General features: G+C 31.2%; 1 protein-coding gene across 1 annotated transcript; it reads left to right on the top strand.

The window, feature by feature from the left end:
- The first annotated feature begins 10,773 nt into the window (after positions 1-10,773).
- LOC124838761 (uncharacterized) lies at positions 10,774-12,862 on the top strand. Its single transcript, XM_047314449.2, has 2 exons — positions 10,774-11,409; positions 11,806-12,862. Exons 1-2 carry the CDS (start codon positions 10,807-10,809, stop codon positions 12,652-12,654), a joined length of 1,452 nt encoding a protein of 483 aa, XP_047170405.1. The 5' UTR covers positions 10,774-10,806; the 3' UTR covers positions 12,655-12,862.
- The last annotated feature ends 4,774 nt before the right edge of the window (positions 12,863-17,636 follow it).

The raw sequence follows: 17,636 nt of genomic DNA, 5'->3' as shown, positions 1-17,636 counted from the left end.
AAGTGGTGATTGTAGATATTAAAGATTCTTCTGCTCACGTTCTTGTGCCTAATAAGGAGGTTTAAAGAGTGGGACAAGCTCTAAGGAATTTTATTGTTTGATCAGCTAGATTGACAAAGCTAATTTTAATAAGTATTGTTCTTCATGCTTGCCTTAATTACTTATGTATTTATTGTATTTGGATGTATATATTATTATACTTATTTTCTTTAAAAGGAGGACGTTTATAAGATGACAAACACTACTACACCTCCACAATCACAACCACTTATTATGACATACTTTTTTGCTATGTCATAAAAAAAACACCTATTATGACTACCAAAACTATGATGTCAATCTATCTATTATAATAGATTAATTTTACCTATAATAAAAAGTCATTTTTGCACTAGTGGAGTGTGATCCTTAAATGTTGTAGTATGAAAAGAAAAAGAAACTAGAAATAAGTTAGGAAAAGAAGAGAAAAGAACTCGTAACAATCCTAAACAATACTTTTGCAAATTTAGTTTCCTTGAACTCTATACTCAGACTTTTACTCTTTTTATTAAATGAACCCTTCTATTAACTTGGGATTATAAGTTACTAATGATAAACAAAACTAAAGCTTTTAATTTTATTTTATCAGCGAAAACAGTATAAAATGATCCTAAATTTTATGCCTTCCAAATAGACTTGGGATTTCGCAGTTTATCTCGAATAGATGTTTTTAATATATATATATATATATATATATATATATATATATATATATATATATATATATATATATATAAAACAGTTTTTAAACTATTATTTTTAAGTTAATAATAGGAGTTTAAGGCTTGATTCGGATGAAATGAAATTTGAGTATATCTTTCTGTAAAAGGCAGATATTTTGCTGCCTCTTCCTTTTATTGTATTTGTATTGTATATCTTTATCTATATATAAATTATTTAAAGTTTTCTCCCCAATTTATGATATATTATTGCTAATATTTGTTATGTTGTCTCGTTTAGGTGACTCATGCCGACTTTAAGAAGGCCAAGGATAAAGTGATGTTTAAGAAGAAAGAAGGGGTGCCTGAAGGGCTGTATATGTGAAATAGTTCCATATATTATCCCCAGTCCTCTCCTTCTTTTTTTAATGTACTAGTCACGAGAACAACTATCAATTCATTTGTATTATGCGAACAAAGATCATTTGTATTTTGGGGCCTTTCAATCTCAAACTACCAATATATAGTTTTCTACCAATTTCATTGAAAACGGGTGTCTTAACTTTTAAAGGTTGCAACGAGCTGGATTGTTTTTTTTATGCTGAAAGCAGGATTTGCTTATGAGAAATTTGACAAGGACCATGAGGAAAACATATATTGAGCGCTATGGAAGAACCTAATTCTTTTTATTCACATTAAGTTATAAAAAATTAATTAAATAATTTTGACTAAATGTTGACATTTTGATCCCATCTTGTGGAATTAACCATGTCGATGAACTGAAACCATTTACTGAAAAACGAAATTGTAGAGAAAGAAAAAAGGTAAATACAGTATAAAGAAAACTGTTAATTACTGAAAGGATGAAACGATAAATAATCGGTCTTGATACTTGGGACGTCCAAATCCTTGGTCTTCGACCAAGCTCAGTTGTCAACAATCAAACCACTCGTTGGAGCATAGTTCAGCAAACCAACACACACGTCGTACATGCGACCACTGACTAAGTACAACATGACCTTGCTTCCATCCCCTCACACACACTTCCACCCTAGAAGTCATATGTACGTGCCGTTGTTTACAATCTATTCCAAAAACGCAAAGTAGAACACGACGTTGCTTCCCTTTCCTTATTATGCAAATTTTATTTTGGTTCTCTTTCTTGGGATAAATTAAATTTTGAGAATTACTTAGTATTTTTATTTGAGTCTTATTTTATTAGATTGAGTTTAGTAATATTTGTTAAGAGAAGATGCTCTATAAGATTGAATTGTCTAAATCTCTTCACATGTTTTGAAGTTTAACAAACACCAATAAACAAAAAAAATAATATAATTAAAAAATAAGCGTTTTGAGATAAAAGTTTTTGTAAATGTACTAATTCATGAGTAGACCCATGCTATCAAATGATTTCCTTATAAAATACATCAATGTATTGTATGAAAGTCTTGCTAAACACACTCGTTCTATTTCTAAACAATGCTAAATGAGCTCCCACTACAAGATACAAAACAATGTTTTTGGTAACAATGCTATAAGATATAAACATTGTTCGAAAAATATATGTTGAAAGATATTTTGCTAAACGAGCTCTTGAAACAAACGAATAATTACTAAACAAGGCACTGAAGGAAAAGCCTTGCAAAAGCTAAACGATACCTTGTGCTAAATGATGTTTTCATCTGTTGATAGGGGAGCCTTGTCAGTGCTGAACCCAAATCTTGTGTTTGTTTTTGATGATGAAAACACATTGACTATAACAACACATATGTTGTCATGACACAACATAAATGTGTTTTTTGTATTTAATGCATATGCGGATATATAATTGTTTATTGTTGATTGATGCATATGTTGAACATACTGTTGTTTTTGCATAATATTGTGATTATGATGTGAATATATCTCTGTATACATACTATATGTTTTTGAATAATGAAAACCACAAGCACAAAAGCTCTAGTTTTGAACTGTTGCAAAACCATGTTAGAATCGATTACATTAATTGGTGAATCGATTAAAACTCGTGTCTTTGCATATATCATTTTCAAATGTTCTGTGATGAGTTTTTGAAGAGAAAAAGTTTTCAAAATTTGTTTAAGTGTTAAACTTAATCGATTACACATGCTATGTAATCAATTAAGTCTGTTATCTTTTGAAATCTATTTTCAGCTGAGTCAAATTGCTCTAATGGTCATATTTTTTAAATATGTTTTACTTGCATTAAATGAGAATCGATTACATTTATTGTGCATTCAATTATGGGCTGAGTTAGTTGTATTTTTGCTACATCTGATTTTCTATTATGCAATCGATTACACTACTAATATGTTGAGGTGTATTTGTTGTGATCATAAAAGAATTCTGCACTAGTGGATTATGTTGTGTCCCTGTTCGTGTGCAATAGGAAGGAGAGTGAGGAGCTCTTAGACTTTGAGAGGGAATTCTCAAAGGGATTCTGCAGCAAGAATGTGTGGTTCTGTGTGTACAGGTGTATTCGTTTCTATATTTGATTGTTTGAGTGGGAAAGGTGTTTACATTGTGAGGGTGCGTTCACTATAAAACCTTTGGTGTAATTCCCTAATCATTATAGTGAAATATCCTTCAATCAGTGGTTGATTGGAAGGGTGACTGGATGTAAGCATTGAGGCCGAACCAAGATAAAAACTGTGTTTGATCTTTTTTCTCTATCTCTTTACATTTCATTGCATACGTACTTTACTTACAGCGCAAGAAAGTTTTAAAGATCATTCTATTTCTGCAAAAAGATTTGAAAAGTGCACATTTTTATAAATCACCAATTCACTCCTCTTGGTGCTGAGAAACAAACTTCTTTATTTCTAACATCATCCAACGATGAAACCTTCATAAACTGCTTGGTATCTCTACTAGAATGCTAAACGATGTTTTCATCCAACAATGAAACTTTCATGAACTATTTAGTATCCCTACTAGAATGCTTAAACGATCAAATCCTGCTTGAGCAATAAATTTTTTGAAAAACTTATAGTTGTTTTGAATGTGCATTAAAGAGTATTAATTGCATAATGTTTCAAAACAACAAAACTGATAAGAAATGACATATTTGCTTGCATGTATATCTACCCTACTTTGTGCAGATTACCTATGTCAAGCATCCACCTACTTTGTAATATATAAGTCCGAAGTGGACGTTAGAGACAAAGAAGACATTCACGGAATGTTCTCTCTACCAAAAGTTGTTCCAAAAAGATCGCACTACCTACTTTAAATAAAATACTAAAAATCACCTAAATTATATCTCCTATCATTTCTCCACTGTTTATCCAAACAAAACCACCCAATCTTGTAAGATTTACGTAATCTTCTTTTACTAAATTTCCATATTATTTAATTTTCATGTTTTTCCTTCATACACCTTCCTATTTTAATTTCTGCACCAAATTAATAAAGGCTAAAATACCTTTTTGCCCTTAAGAAAAATCTAAGTTTTTCTTAAACCTTCCCCTAGGAATTAAACCCACGACCATTCAATCCTAGACAACATCTCTACCAACAAACCAATAGATAACATTTGTAATAACACACACACTTATCACAATCCAAAAAACATACCAAAATATGTGTTGCACTTTATTAAAATAAAATCAAAGAAATAACATAACAATTATATTCTAACAAAGAGGTACACACAAAACACCAATTACCAAAGAAAAACATCGAAGTCTCAAGACTACTTTATTTCTAATTTCTATATTTTTTCTCGGGTTTTACATTTATCTTTTGTGTAGTGATTCTAATCAAGTCTTTGTACTTTCATGATATCCACAAATATAAAAAACAAGGTATACAAGCATCAAAACACTTTATCGTGCATATAATGTCATTAAATGTTTTGAACATTGATAAATGTTAAGTTGTATTGTGAGTTCAAAACATTCTATCATTTGTTCACTCATTAATAAATGCATTGTTTAACAAAGCATTCAACATATAATTATCAGACGGTGTAAAACATTGGATGCTTATATTCAAAAGTTGTTTTTTTAGGACAAAATTGTTTAGAGAATAAACCATCTAAGCAACCCAAGTTTTGAAGTTTAACAAAAAGCACTAAACGAAATATTGTTATAGGAAAATTATAAGCAGCGTATGAAAGAAAGTGTCTCTCATTGAATTCTCTCAAAAAATTAGCTAGCTTCTTATGAAAACAAAAGTCTATCTCTTATATAACATGAACGTTAAAAAGAGATCTTTATTTAATACAATGTTATATCAAGTAAAGCTTTCTAGAGAAAACAATGTTTGACGAACGAGCTCTAAATGTTTTAGCCTTAAAAAAAAGCATCTCATGTGTATATCATCTAATGAATATACATGTTATTTGTCTTACCAGATGATGCATTTATGAATAAAATGACAAATGATGAAATGTTTTGAACACACTACAACCAATTATTATCTTATTATGCACATATTTTGTACTACAACCACAAAATCCCAAAAGAAAATTGACCTTTTAATCCAATCAAAGGTTTCTCATTATTGCCTAAATCAATAATCAAGATTAATCTATAAATATGGCAAACATAACAGAATAAAATATTGCATCAAGAGATTTAAAAGTTTCTCAACGAAAGGAAAATTCTACGCAGTTACAATTAAGGTTCATGTATTCAATGTCATGCCTAAGACAAACAAAAATACACAATTTGAACTTAATCATTATCGTAGGTCTAGCCAAAATAGCATGAAAAAGTAACACATAAAGAACACCAAGAACATCATAGAGAATATAAACATCATAGCCCTATGAACACGTTAATTCCCTCATCTATTTCACACACCAAAACCACATAAACCATAAACAAGGGTCGATTCCCCTTACACTTAAAACCCGATGATTTGGCCATCTAATTGCTACACCCAAGTGCATCTTACACTACTTGAGCAAGTCAAGACATCAAGATAGGCACTACAAATATTTGTATTTTTGCACTATTCACTCATCATTCTCTAACTTTATATCAAACATAAACTTGTATTAACTACATCCAAAAACCAGCCCCTACTACACAGACAAGGGTCTGTTACTACCCTACACCCAAAACTCACCTCAATTCTCTTTATCCAACACTTAACACAATAAACACAAACAAGGAAACATACCTTAAAATTATATTCTCAAATAGACATATCTTGAAAGGCCTCTGAATATTGACCAAACGCAACATTGACAACTCAATCAAAGTGTCCTAATAATGTTTGTGCCCACCACAAAAAAAAAACAAAGGTAGTACGGTTTTGGACTTCACAAATTTAGGTATTTAGGAAGGAATCAACATTTTTACCAAATGAGTCTCCAATTGACAAACTCTACACCACGAACACTTATAGATGGCTAGAAGAACGAGGGTGCAGGTGTGAGGGTTTGATTGCTAGAGAACGAGGGTTCGAGTGAGAGAGAATGAGGGTTTGAGTGAGGGAGAACGAGGCGACACCAGGGTTTTAATGAGGGAGAACAATCGTTCGAGTGAGGAAAAAAAGAGGGTTTGAATGAGGCAAAATGAGGGATCGACTAAGGGAAAAGGAGTGTGAGTCCAAGGTTCCAGTGAGGGAGAACGATGGTTCAAGTGAGAGAGAAATAGGTTTTCTTCTAGTGACGGAGAATAAGGATTCGAGTGAAGGACAAGCAGGTCTCGATGGAGAAGTAGGATGCTAGGAAGAAGGAGTGAAAGAACTTCTGCAAAGTCACCTTACAAAACTTTTTATTTTATTTTTTAATTAGTAATTATTTCAAAATCCATCTGTAATCAGTATTTTTCTCCCGTTACATACGGAAAAATCCGTATGTAATGCAATTTCATACATCCATAGGTAAGATCTGTATGTAACAAGTCATTTACGTACTGATCCAGATTCGTATGTAATAATTTGTTGGTAAATTGTATTTTCCTTGTATTGTGTGTTTCTTGATATCTATGCAGATCAATTAAGCAGAAATATATGATCAAAATCATGAAACCCAAGAAAAAGACATTGTGAGTATAAAAGAACATTTTGGGAATGTTTTCCTTGAAGCCATGTGCTCTATCACATTGTACAATCTTAAATTTTGGCTTAAGGCTATAAGAAAAAGCTATGGACCCTACAAAATAGAATAAAGTCATAGTTCACATGTAAAGGCTACCAACTCTTCAGAAGTCAACTTGTTTGTCTAATGGTCATGTTTTAAGAGAAACTATATATAAAAGAAAGCTTGAAGAGAAGATGTTATTGATGAAAAACACAAGAAAATAACATAAGAAGAATAACAACGTAAAGAAAGAGAAATGATTAAAGTGTTTTTATATCGTCTGAAGTTCAATATCTCTTAAGAAAAAAATCTTTGTAAAAGAGAGAAACACATTAAAGTGTCACAGATTGTATTATATTAAAACACATATCCTCTTGTTGAGAGTTAACCATCTATACCTTGTAGAAAATCCATTTATGGATTTGTTGTAAGTTCTGAAGAGAACTAAAATACTTCGTTGTTCAACTTGGGTTGAGTTGAATGTCTAGACAGTTACCCAAGGTTAGATCTTGGAGAGGCCAAACTCGGTCTAATCATGTTGACTAGGAAACCATGAGTGGTGTTAATACTTGTTGTAACCAAGAGTGGTGAGAATACTCGATGAGATCATAGAGAGGCAAAACTCGTGTAATCTTGAAAAGATTAGTGAAACCCCTCAAGAGTTATTAACGAAGAACCAAACATAGTTTAGGTTAGGTGAACCAGTGTAAAAATTTGTGGTTTACTACTTTCCTATCCAAAACGCTTTCTATTTACTTATCTCATTAAAAACTAGCGTATAATAGTTTTACAATTCATAATTATCTTTACAAGTCATTAGACACTACTTTGCGAAAAGAATTTGAAAAACACCATTCACCCTTCCCCTAATGTTTTTCTTGTGTATTTCATGTTTGTGATCTATAGCGTTTAGCGAAATTTTCTTTAGACACGATACATTTCATAAGACGTTTTACTTTATTAACGTTATTTGAATAAAACATATTTTAATATGAGCATTGAGATAAATGCTTCCTTTCTCCAAATGTTGTTTGCAAAACAAAGTTCATTTAAACGATGTGTTTGAAAGCATTCTTTTATGATTCATTATATGATTCAATTTGATAGACATTTCCTGTTATCAGACGTTGTTTTAAAAAAAAAATCTATCGGACAATATAATCTAGAAAAAGTTATTACAAGCTTGTTTTCGTTCAGAGAAGATGTTCCAAAATATATTTCTCCTAATCGCTTTTCTTTTGAAACAATATTTCTTTTAGACTCACTAGTGCAAAATTTGCCTTTCACGTCACCCAATAAACGCCCGTCCACGAAAACACCAACGTAAATAATTGACCGGTGGCATTTTCGTAAATAAGTTTGACTGTAGACGTCCGTTGTGGAGGGGCCCCGACGTCTATAATATTATAAACATCAAGGCCTTCTAGTACCGGACGTCTAATGTCATTTATACTAAAACACGAACCCGCGAGGAGTTACGCTCACTGTTCATCGTCTTTCCCGTGATTTCACTCTGCGGCATTGCATTTCCAGGTGCATTTTCTCTATTTTGGACCGTTTAAACTTATCTTTGATTTGAACCGATTAAAAATCGTTTTCGATGCGTTTTGGTGCAGTTTCTTGCGTGTTCTTGGGCGGCGTTTTTGACTGTTTTTGGCCTACGTTTTAGGTCGTGGACTCCTCGATTTCCCTCCATTTCATTTGGAATATGCTTTTCAGGTTAGCTTCTTCATTGATAATTTGTTTGTACGCATGTTATTGGGTTTTGTGTATGCATGTTTTTGACTTTAAGGTTTGCATGTGTTATTGGCTTTTGAATATGCATGTATTAGTTGTGTTATTATAATTGTCATGTTAGATTATACGTATCAAATCATTGAGTGACACTTAGTTCCCGTTTGAAATTTAACACAAACGATTAATCTTTTAATCGTTTGTGTTAAATTTTGAATTGTCTGATTGGACAGTTTAAGAAAATTAATTTTCATAATGTGCAATAACATGTAAGTTGGAGTTTACGGATAAGATTAATAAAATTTTGGTTCAGTATTTGTGTTGTTCTCTGGATGCATATTTGATTGTGGTCATCGTTGACTACTCTCATTTCGTGTATTTCGGAGACCAATGTGAAATGCTGCCGAAATCTTATCAAATTTATGATGTAGACTTCTTTGCACGTGTCTTAGCAAATTATGAAAAATAATTTTTTTGAATGGGTAGGGCTTAACCTTGTAAGAGTTAAAAACTTAAACTGATGATTTTACGAACATAGAATAGATCGAAGTTGGATGAATGAACGTCGCATCAGTGAAGAATATGATAAAGGTGTTTCGAAGTTCTTGCAATACGTTGAACAAAATGCTAAGTCTATGAATGGGACATATTTTTGTCCTTGTGTGCGTTGTCTTAATCAAATACGGCAAGACTTAGGTAATGTGTGTGACCATCTATTCATGTTCGGCGTCAAGAGGACTTATACTGTTTGGACTTGGCATGGAGAAGTATTGGACCAGCCTACCACGTCACGAGGAACGAATTATGTGAAAGAATGGATGAGTGAGAATTTAGAGGACATGATACGTGATGTCGGTGAAGATAATTTTGGAAGAGCTAATTTGTATGATTCTCTTACAAATGATTCAGAGCAACTGTTGTTCCGCGAATGCTCGAACTTTACACGTTTGTCTGCAACTTTAAAGTTGTTTAGTTTAAAGCAAGGAATGGATGGACCGATAAAAGTTTCACCGAGTGGTTGGAGTTGTTAAAGGAGATGCTTCCAGAAAATAATACTCTACCTATTCGTAATTACGAGGCAAAAATTTTTTTATGTCCAATGGGTCTTGAATATCAAAATATAAATGTTTGTCCTAATGATGTGTTTTGTACACAAAGGAGTTTGCTTCGCTAAAGTATTGTCCAACATGTGGTTTATCCCGTTTTAAAAATAAATATGACAGAAACACTGCTGATGAAGGTAATGATGGTGCACCTGCTAAGGTGATGTGGTATTTGCCTATAATACCTAGGTTAAAACGTATGTTTTATGTTAAAGAAGATGCAAAGAACCTTAAATGGCACTTTGACGAAAGAAAGTGCGATAATCTTCTTTTAAAATAATATTTCTTTGAAAGTGATATTTCGTTTAATGTTGTTGGTTAAATTTCAAAACTTAAGTTGCTAGACAGTTTGGTCTCTAAACATCTTGTCTTATTAACATAAAGGATGAAAAATTTAAGGGTTAATTAGTAATTTTGTTTGAGTCTTATGTTATTAGTTTAATCTAGTAATATTTAATTTAATTTTTATAAAGATGGGTAGTTTTGATTTTCCATTTATTTAGTTAGGTTCAGTATTATTTTATTTGGTTGATATAAGATAGAGATAGATTAAGTAGCTTTTTTAAATTGAGTTTTTTTTTCCAGTTTTTATTATAGTTAGGAAGCGTTATTATATGGTGCTCTATTTTCTCATTTCTACCCAATGTGAAACTTTCATCTTAACGGCCTAAAACCCTTGGCAGGAAGACTTTTGATGCAAGACCACTAATGAGCCTGAACTCAACCACGTAAGGAATTGACACTACTCTCAACCCAAAATTTTAAAACAATGAGCTAATGGATCTTCATTCTTACATGGTACTCTCCTTTCTCATTTTTATCCAATGATCCAATGTAAGATTTAGACTCACTTGTCTTCCCAACACTCGTGATGCTCTCCTTCTCGTCTAAAGCTCTTTGATTGAATAATAAACATTCTCGGAAGCCAGAAAAAGATCCAAATAGGAACAACTTTAATTGATTTGCTAACAAAATACCTTGACTAGCTATGTTGAATCTTCTGAAATATTAGTGTTTGTCGTGTTGAAGTCTTTCCATTGACTGCCAGTGTCAACGTCGGAGACTATTTCCTGTTTTTGATCAGGTCTCATGGATTGCATACTGGGTTGGTTGTTGCTTCTTCTTCTGTGTGATACATCTTACCTTCTATATATATCAACCAATTCTTTGGCTTCCCTAAGAAACATCTTTCATTTTGTTACCCTTTCTAATAATAATGGAGGGGAAGGCAACTCCAACATTAGAGGATCACACAATAACAACACTCTACGAAGCATCACTAAAGGGTTGTGTAAGTACCCTACAAACCCTGATCCATAGGAACCCTCTGATTCTGAACAGAGTTTCACTCTCTCCCTTCAGTGACACCCCATTACACATAGCCTCTTTGCTTGGACATTTCGAATTGTGTGAGGCTCTTGTCAAAATAAAACCCAGTTTAGTTAGTGAAGCTGACTCCGAAGGACGTTTCCCTCTTCATCTGGCATGTGCCGAAGGGCACAGTGAGGTTGTAAAATTACTTTTGCTCACAAACCCCGATGTTTGCTATGCTGTGGACAAAGATGACATGCTTCCTCTCCACTTGGCTGCAATGAGAGGACGCGTAGGAGCTATTCAGGAGTTGATCAAAACAAGACCAGACTCCATTCATCGTATCACTGACAATGGATCTGTTTTGCACTTTTGTGTTAGGTATAATCATTTGGAGGCCTTGAAATTCTTTATGCAATCAGCAACAATGAACCAAGAGTTTCTGCTTGCCGAAGACAAAGAGGGTAACACAGTTCTGCATCTAGCAGTGAAGCTCAAACAAATTAAGGTACCATTTAGTATCTAAAGCGTCTTAGATAAATATTAATTAATCACATATTCGTTGTTAACTCATGAATTAGACCCAAAAGCTCATTAAAATAAGTTTAAAAAGTCAACAGATTCTACAGTGAAAAGTGACGCACAAACCTCTGTTTTTCTCTCTCTATCTCACTTACTATGTTATATGTTCATGCATCATTTTCATTTCATAATAAAGGCTCTTCCAAATTGTTATCTCATTAGGGTTTAACAACTTTGTAAGATTTTAGACTTCTCGTATGATCAACAAATGCATGAGCTTAGGTAAGTCAAGTGAAATATTTCCTGTTGGTGACAGTGCATGTCAGTATGCTGATAAAACAAATTAAACAAGAAATAATTCGTTTATCCATAATTTTTGCAGACCATAAAATACTTACTCACGCTACCAGAAATGAGAACAGCAGCTAGAGCTTTAAACGAAGCAGGCTTAACAAATTTTGAGGTGATGGAGAGTGGTCCAAGAGATTTCATAACCCTAAAAATCGAACACATGCTAACTGAAGCTGGAGTTCAAATGATCACTGAAAAACAACAAGGATCATCATCATCACCATCACCATCACCAAGCATCATCCCTACTCAACCACCACAAGAAGCCAAGAGAATGAAACTCTGGGAGACCCTATGGTTAAAATACCTGCAATACCGACCAAATTGGATAGAAGAGAAACGTGGGAGTTTGATGGTAGTGGCCACTGTGATAGCCTCCATGACTTTTCAGTCAGTAATTAGTCCACCAGGTGGGGTTTGGCAAGAAGACACTTTCTCTGGTGGACTCAATTGCAGTTCTTATGGCATATGTAAAGCAGGCACTGCAGTTTTGGCTTATGATTTGGCACATGAAGGGTTCCTAAGATTCGCGACATTCAACACTGTCTCATTCTTTTCTTCTCTTTGCGTGGTGATGGTGCTCATTAGCGGACTTCGGGTTGACAACAAGCCCATGATGTCGATGTTGACCATTGTGTTGTTCTTGGCACTCTCTTCAATCAGTCTGGCGTACGTTTCTGCACAGCGATTGGTGACACCAAATCACCTTGCCCACAGAATTGATACCGTGAACACGCTTCTCCGTACGGTTTGGAAAATCATAATTGCAGTTGTGGTTTTGTTTCACTTTCTTCACTTGTTGATCTTATGTGCGAAGAAGTTCCAGGTCAAAATGCTATCTAGCTCAAATCATTTACCACTGTTCACTGGATCAGATTGATGAAAAGATTTCATGCAACATTTCTGATCAGATCATATCCAAAGCTTTTCTTTCTATTGTTTTCATTTAAAATAAAATAAAATTGCATTTTCAACAGTTCTAAAACATAATTTATCTATTACTTTCTCTTATGGTTTCCTTTATTTTAATGTTTTCCGTTTGGATGTCAGAAAAACTGGTTCTTATTTTATGTAAAGATTTATCATATCCAATTAAACTGTGAGAAAATTATGTAAATATTAAATTTTATTTACTAATTAATAATTAACTCTAATGTACATAGATCTTCATAAATATGCAAAGTAAAATCAGGCACCTGAAAACAGTTTTTGTTAATTTAAAATATATTTATTTCTGTAAATACATTAAAAGAATGGTATGTATACTTACAAGTCAATAGTGTTATAAAATTGATTTTTTTTATCAAAGACTTATTTTAAGCAACTTAAAATTAGACAAAGAAATAAATACAGAAACATAAAACTACAATCCACAACACAAATTAATCCCATGTTATTCTTTAACAACGTACTTATACTCATTCATACAATGTAATTTCTAAGACAAAGCTAATATAATATGATCTATCATAAATTATGCATTTCGTGCTCTTTTATTGCTAAGTTACTTTGATTAGCAAAAATATCTCATTCACACCTAAATAAGTGTTTCAGGGAACCAACCAGCATAATTGATTAAGTGATTGACATAATTAATTATACTCAACAAATGTAGATTATGTGGCACTTTCACCACAACTAATTATCTACCCACATAATAGACTATGTGCCACTTTGACCATATTTAACCAATTATCTTACCCACATAGATTATATCTTATCTCTACCTTTTAGTTGAACACACGTCTATATTTCCACGTATTCATTTTCATCCAAATTACATTACAAGAAATTTATAAATAATAATAATTAATTTAGATATCAATTTATAAATTGAAAAGTATTGATAATTAAAATAGTTTCTATTATAAATAAAAAAATTAAAATTGGTCACTAAATTGATAACTAATTTTCTTGTATTATGAATTGAATTTTAAATTGGTAATTGAAGTTAGCTATCAAAATTTTGAGTACCAAATAAATTAGTCACTAATTAAGAAATTAGTCTCTAAACATTTTTTGTAACTAAAATTTGTCATTATTTAAAAATTTTCTTATACTGTTAACAACTTTCATCGATGTAAACATGCTCATCTCTCACAATATTAACATATTATCCACAATATTAGTAGAATTTTGATTATAGTTAGAAACATACTTAGATTTTATTTTTATAATTATAATCATGATAATTATAATTATATTTAAGAACATTTTTAATTTTATTACCATTAATAATTATTTTTAGGAACATGTTTAACAACTTTTTTGTTTTTTAAATTATTATTACTTTCAGGTGATTGTTTTATCAAGAGGTTTCTTTTTATTTGAACATAAAATACATTCTTCACTTTTATTATACTTTTTCTCATAATATAAAATTTTATTTTTTAATTCTTTATTTTCTTCAAGAATATTTTCGTAATTTGATTTTAATTCTTTAAATTCCTTTTTTAATTTCTTATGAGCATTATTTAATTTCTCTTATTCAAATAATAATTCTTTATATGTATCAAGCAATTCACTCTCACTATAATTTAAATTTTCAGAATCGCTAGAAATACTTACTTGATTTTCTGAGATGTCATCATCAGTCATCAAATATATGTTGGTTTGTTCATTAGAGTCGCTTGAGCTTATTATAGATTCATTATCTTCCTCCCAAGCAAATGTTCTTTTGGCCTCTTTCTTCACCTTTATTTGGGTTTCGACAATTTGCCTTCATGTGTCCTTTTTCTCTGCAACCATAACAACGATAGTTTGATGATGATTCTTTGTTTTCCTTCTTCCCATTTTTAAATCTTCTTTTGCCCTTGGACTTCATGAACTTGTTAAATTTCTTAATGAAGAGACCCATATTTTCTTCATCTTCTTTAGAGTCTTCTTCTTCATTAAGATGTTTGCTTTTATCAATATCAGATTTGAAAGCCAGAGTGTTTTTCTTTCCTTTCTCTTTATCCTCATTTAATCTCCCGAGATTCAGTTCATGTTCTCTCAACTTACCAAACAATGCAGTCATTGACATGGTGTTGAGATTTTGTGACTTACTAATGGCAATCACCTTTGGTTGCAAAGTCCTCTCCAAAAATTTAAGAATTTTTATATTAAATTCATCATTATCAAAGGACTTACCTAACCCAATGAGATTATTCATTATATGTGTGAAGTGCTTCTGAACATCTATAATAGTTTATCCCTACTTCATGCAAAACATATCATACTCTTGGATTAAAGTATTTCTTCTGGCTCTCCTAATATCATCAATTCCTTCATGGGTGACTCTCAACATCTCACACATCTCTTGAGCAGTTTTACAAGTTGAGATCTTGTAAAATTCATCAACAGTTAAAGCAGATGATATTATGTTACAAGCTCTTACGTCTTATTAGGATCTTCTTCTGCCATCAACATTCCATTGTTCACGCGATTTGAATTCGTGCAAATTGTTAACAAACACAATAGGAACAAAAGGACCATTTGTGATAGTTTCCTAAATCACACTATCAATAGATTCCATAAAAATTGGCATTCTCACTTTCCGAAAAAACATAGCTTTCTCTAGTAAACAATGGAGGTCTATTGATAGAGGCACCCTCAACAAAGGTTTGATATTGTCCTGTCATTTTAAATTACTATCAAAGCAAGCTCTGATACCAATTGTCAAAGCGGAGCAACAAAATAATTAGCATGTATAACAAACCAAGAGGGGGGAGGGAGTGAATTGGTTTCTTAACGCAAATCATACCTTTAATAATTTTCTCGTAAAATATAAATTATTTTACAAAAATTTAAAATAATTAAAGAGTAAGGAAGAGAGAAAATTGCATAAGTGATTTTTATACTGGTTTGAATCACATAGATCCTACGTCTAGTTATCAATCTCAAACGAGAATTAACGCTTCAAACTATTACAATCACAAAGAAAATAAAACAGTTTAAGGTTATAACACCTCTCTTGTTACCCCAAGAGATGAAACTCACTTCCCCAAGAGAGGTGTTATAACCTATGTAACTCAGCAACAATAACAACACTCAATCACAACTCCCACGAAAGTTTTCGCTCTATATCAAGTTCTCAAAGCCAACACACAAGGGTTACACAAACCCTAGAACACACTTATCAAAACACAGCTAAAAAGATAAGATTTTCAAAATAAATGTATTTCGGATTTTAGAATTAGAGTTTCAATCTAATTTATAAAGATCTCACTTAAGGGTACCTCAAAAATCCGTTGCCAACTAATTAACATGTGATAATCGATTATCCAGTTATGGTAATCGATTATGCATTTAATGAATGCACAACAGTAACAAATTTGCTTAAAAATTCTCATAATTACTCGTGATAATCGATTATGGCAAGTCATAATTAATTACTGATAATCGATTATTATAAATTGATAATCAAGTCATAAATGAGGTTTTCTTATTCAAAAAAAATTTTAACGCAGCCTAAGGCAAACAATATATAGAATCAAAGATAAACCATGTCCTATACATAAATCTACCTAATTACAAAAGTTTTAATACAAAATAAGTCTTCATAAAAATCTTCTTGCAACAAGAGCACTTGAGACTTGACTTGATTTTGAGAAATCATTGAAACTTTTTCTCTTCAACTTTATGCTAATAAGTTAATAATGAACATGTAGCCTAGAGAGTTTGTGACATGTTAGCATATATATATATATATATATATATATATATATATATATAGAGGAAAGTTGAACCAAATTTTCTTTCAATTTTTTTAAAATTACTTTATGTGACACATGTCAAACTTTTTCTATTTGTGCTTTCTCTTTTGTTATATTTATTAAAATAATGACACATACCAACCATATAATAATACACATAGTCTAGCGAGTGTGCAATATGTTAACAAATATAGTGTGTCATATAGTCATTTTTGTTTATAATTTTTTACAAAAAGTGAACCAATTTTTCTTTCATTTTTTTTTAAATGACCATATGTGACATATGTGAAGTTTTTGCTATTTGTGCTATTTCTTTTTGTTATATTTATAGATAGATCTATAGATATGATAAAAAATTACATTAAAGTTTCTAACTCTTAAATTATACTAGTAAATATTTACATTAACATATAGATAATGTACAAAATTGTATAAAATAAAACAATATAGGAAAAAACTAACTTTTTAAATAAATATTAAATAATCTGTGAATGAAATTATGCGCAGAAATATATTAAAATCTCCCACTATATAGTTATCTAAACAGACAACTTCAGAAAAAAAAAGTTAATTGTAAAGCAATACATACAAATTTTAAATGATTTAAGAGATTTCGATTAATTAAAACTTATTTCTTTCCTCTTAAACATATTTTTATTTTATATATTTATATCCTCAATTAAATTTAAGATATTAACAAATTTCAGAAGACAGTGGAAATTAATTTTAATTTTTTACTAAATTGCATATTTTATCATTTGATTATTATTAATTTTATACTAATAATTTAATTACAAGGTAATAGGATATATCTCTTTAAAGATTGTTCATGATCAAAAAATAAAAAAAAATAAAATTATCAAATTTCTGTACCCCTATTATCATTAGAATTTTCAATCTTTATTTATTTCGTTGAATTGTTAAAAGTTTTAACAAAAATTATGAGTATTGCATAAAAAGATATATAGAGCAATGTTATTATAACTTTTCTTTTTATATCAAGTTATTCTTTTTTGCAAGTTTAATGAATTGATAAAATATTCTAGAGTTTTTGATAATAAAATACGTAAAAAAAAAAAAAAAAACTTCTAACGATAAACTTTACAGGATAATACCAACAGTTAAATGGAAAATATACTATTAAATATTAGTTAATAAGCTCTTC

The sequence above is a fragment of the Vigna umbellata genome, chromosome 5, assembly GCF_029865625.1.
Source record: "Vigna umbellata cultivar VRB3 chromosome 5, Vumbellata_1.0, whole genome shotgun sequence".
Lineage (NCBI taxonomy): Eukaryota > Viridiplantae > Streptophyta > Magnoliopsida > Fabales > Fabaceae > Vigna > Vigna umbellata.
Note: the sequence above shows the minus strand (reverse complement) of the source record. Positions and strands in the feature narration are given on the sequence as shown.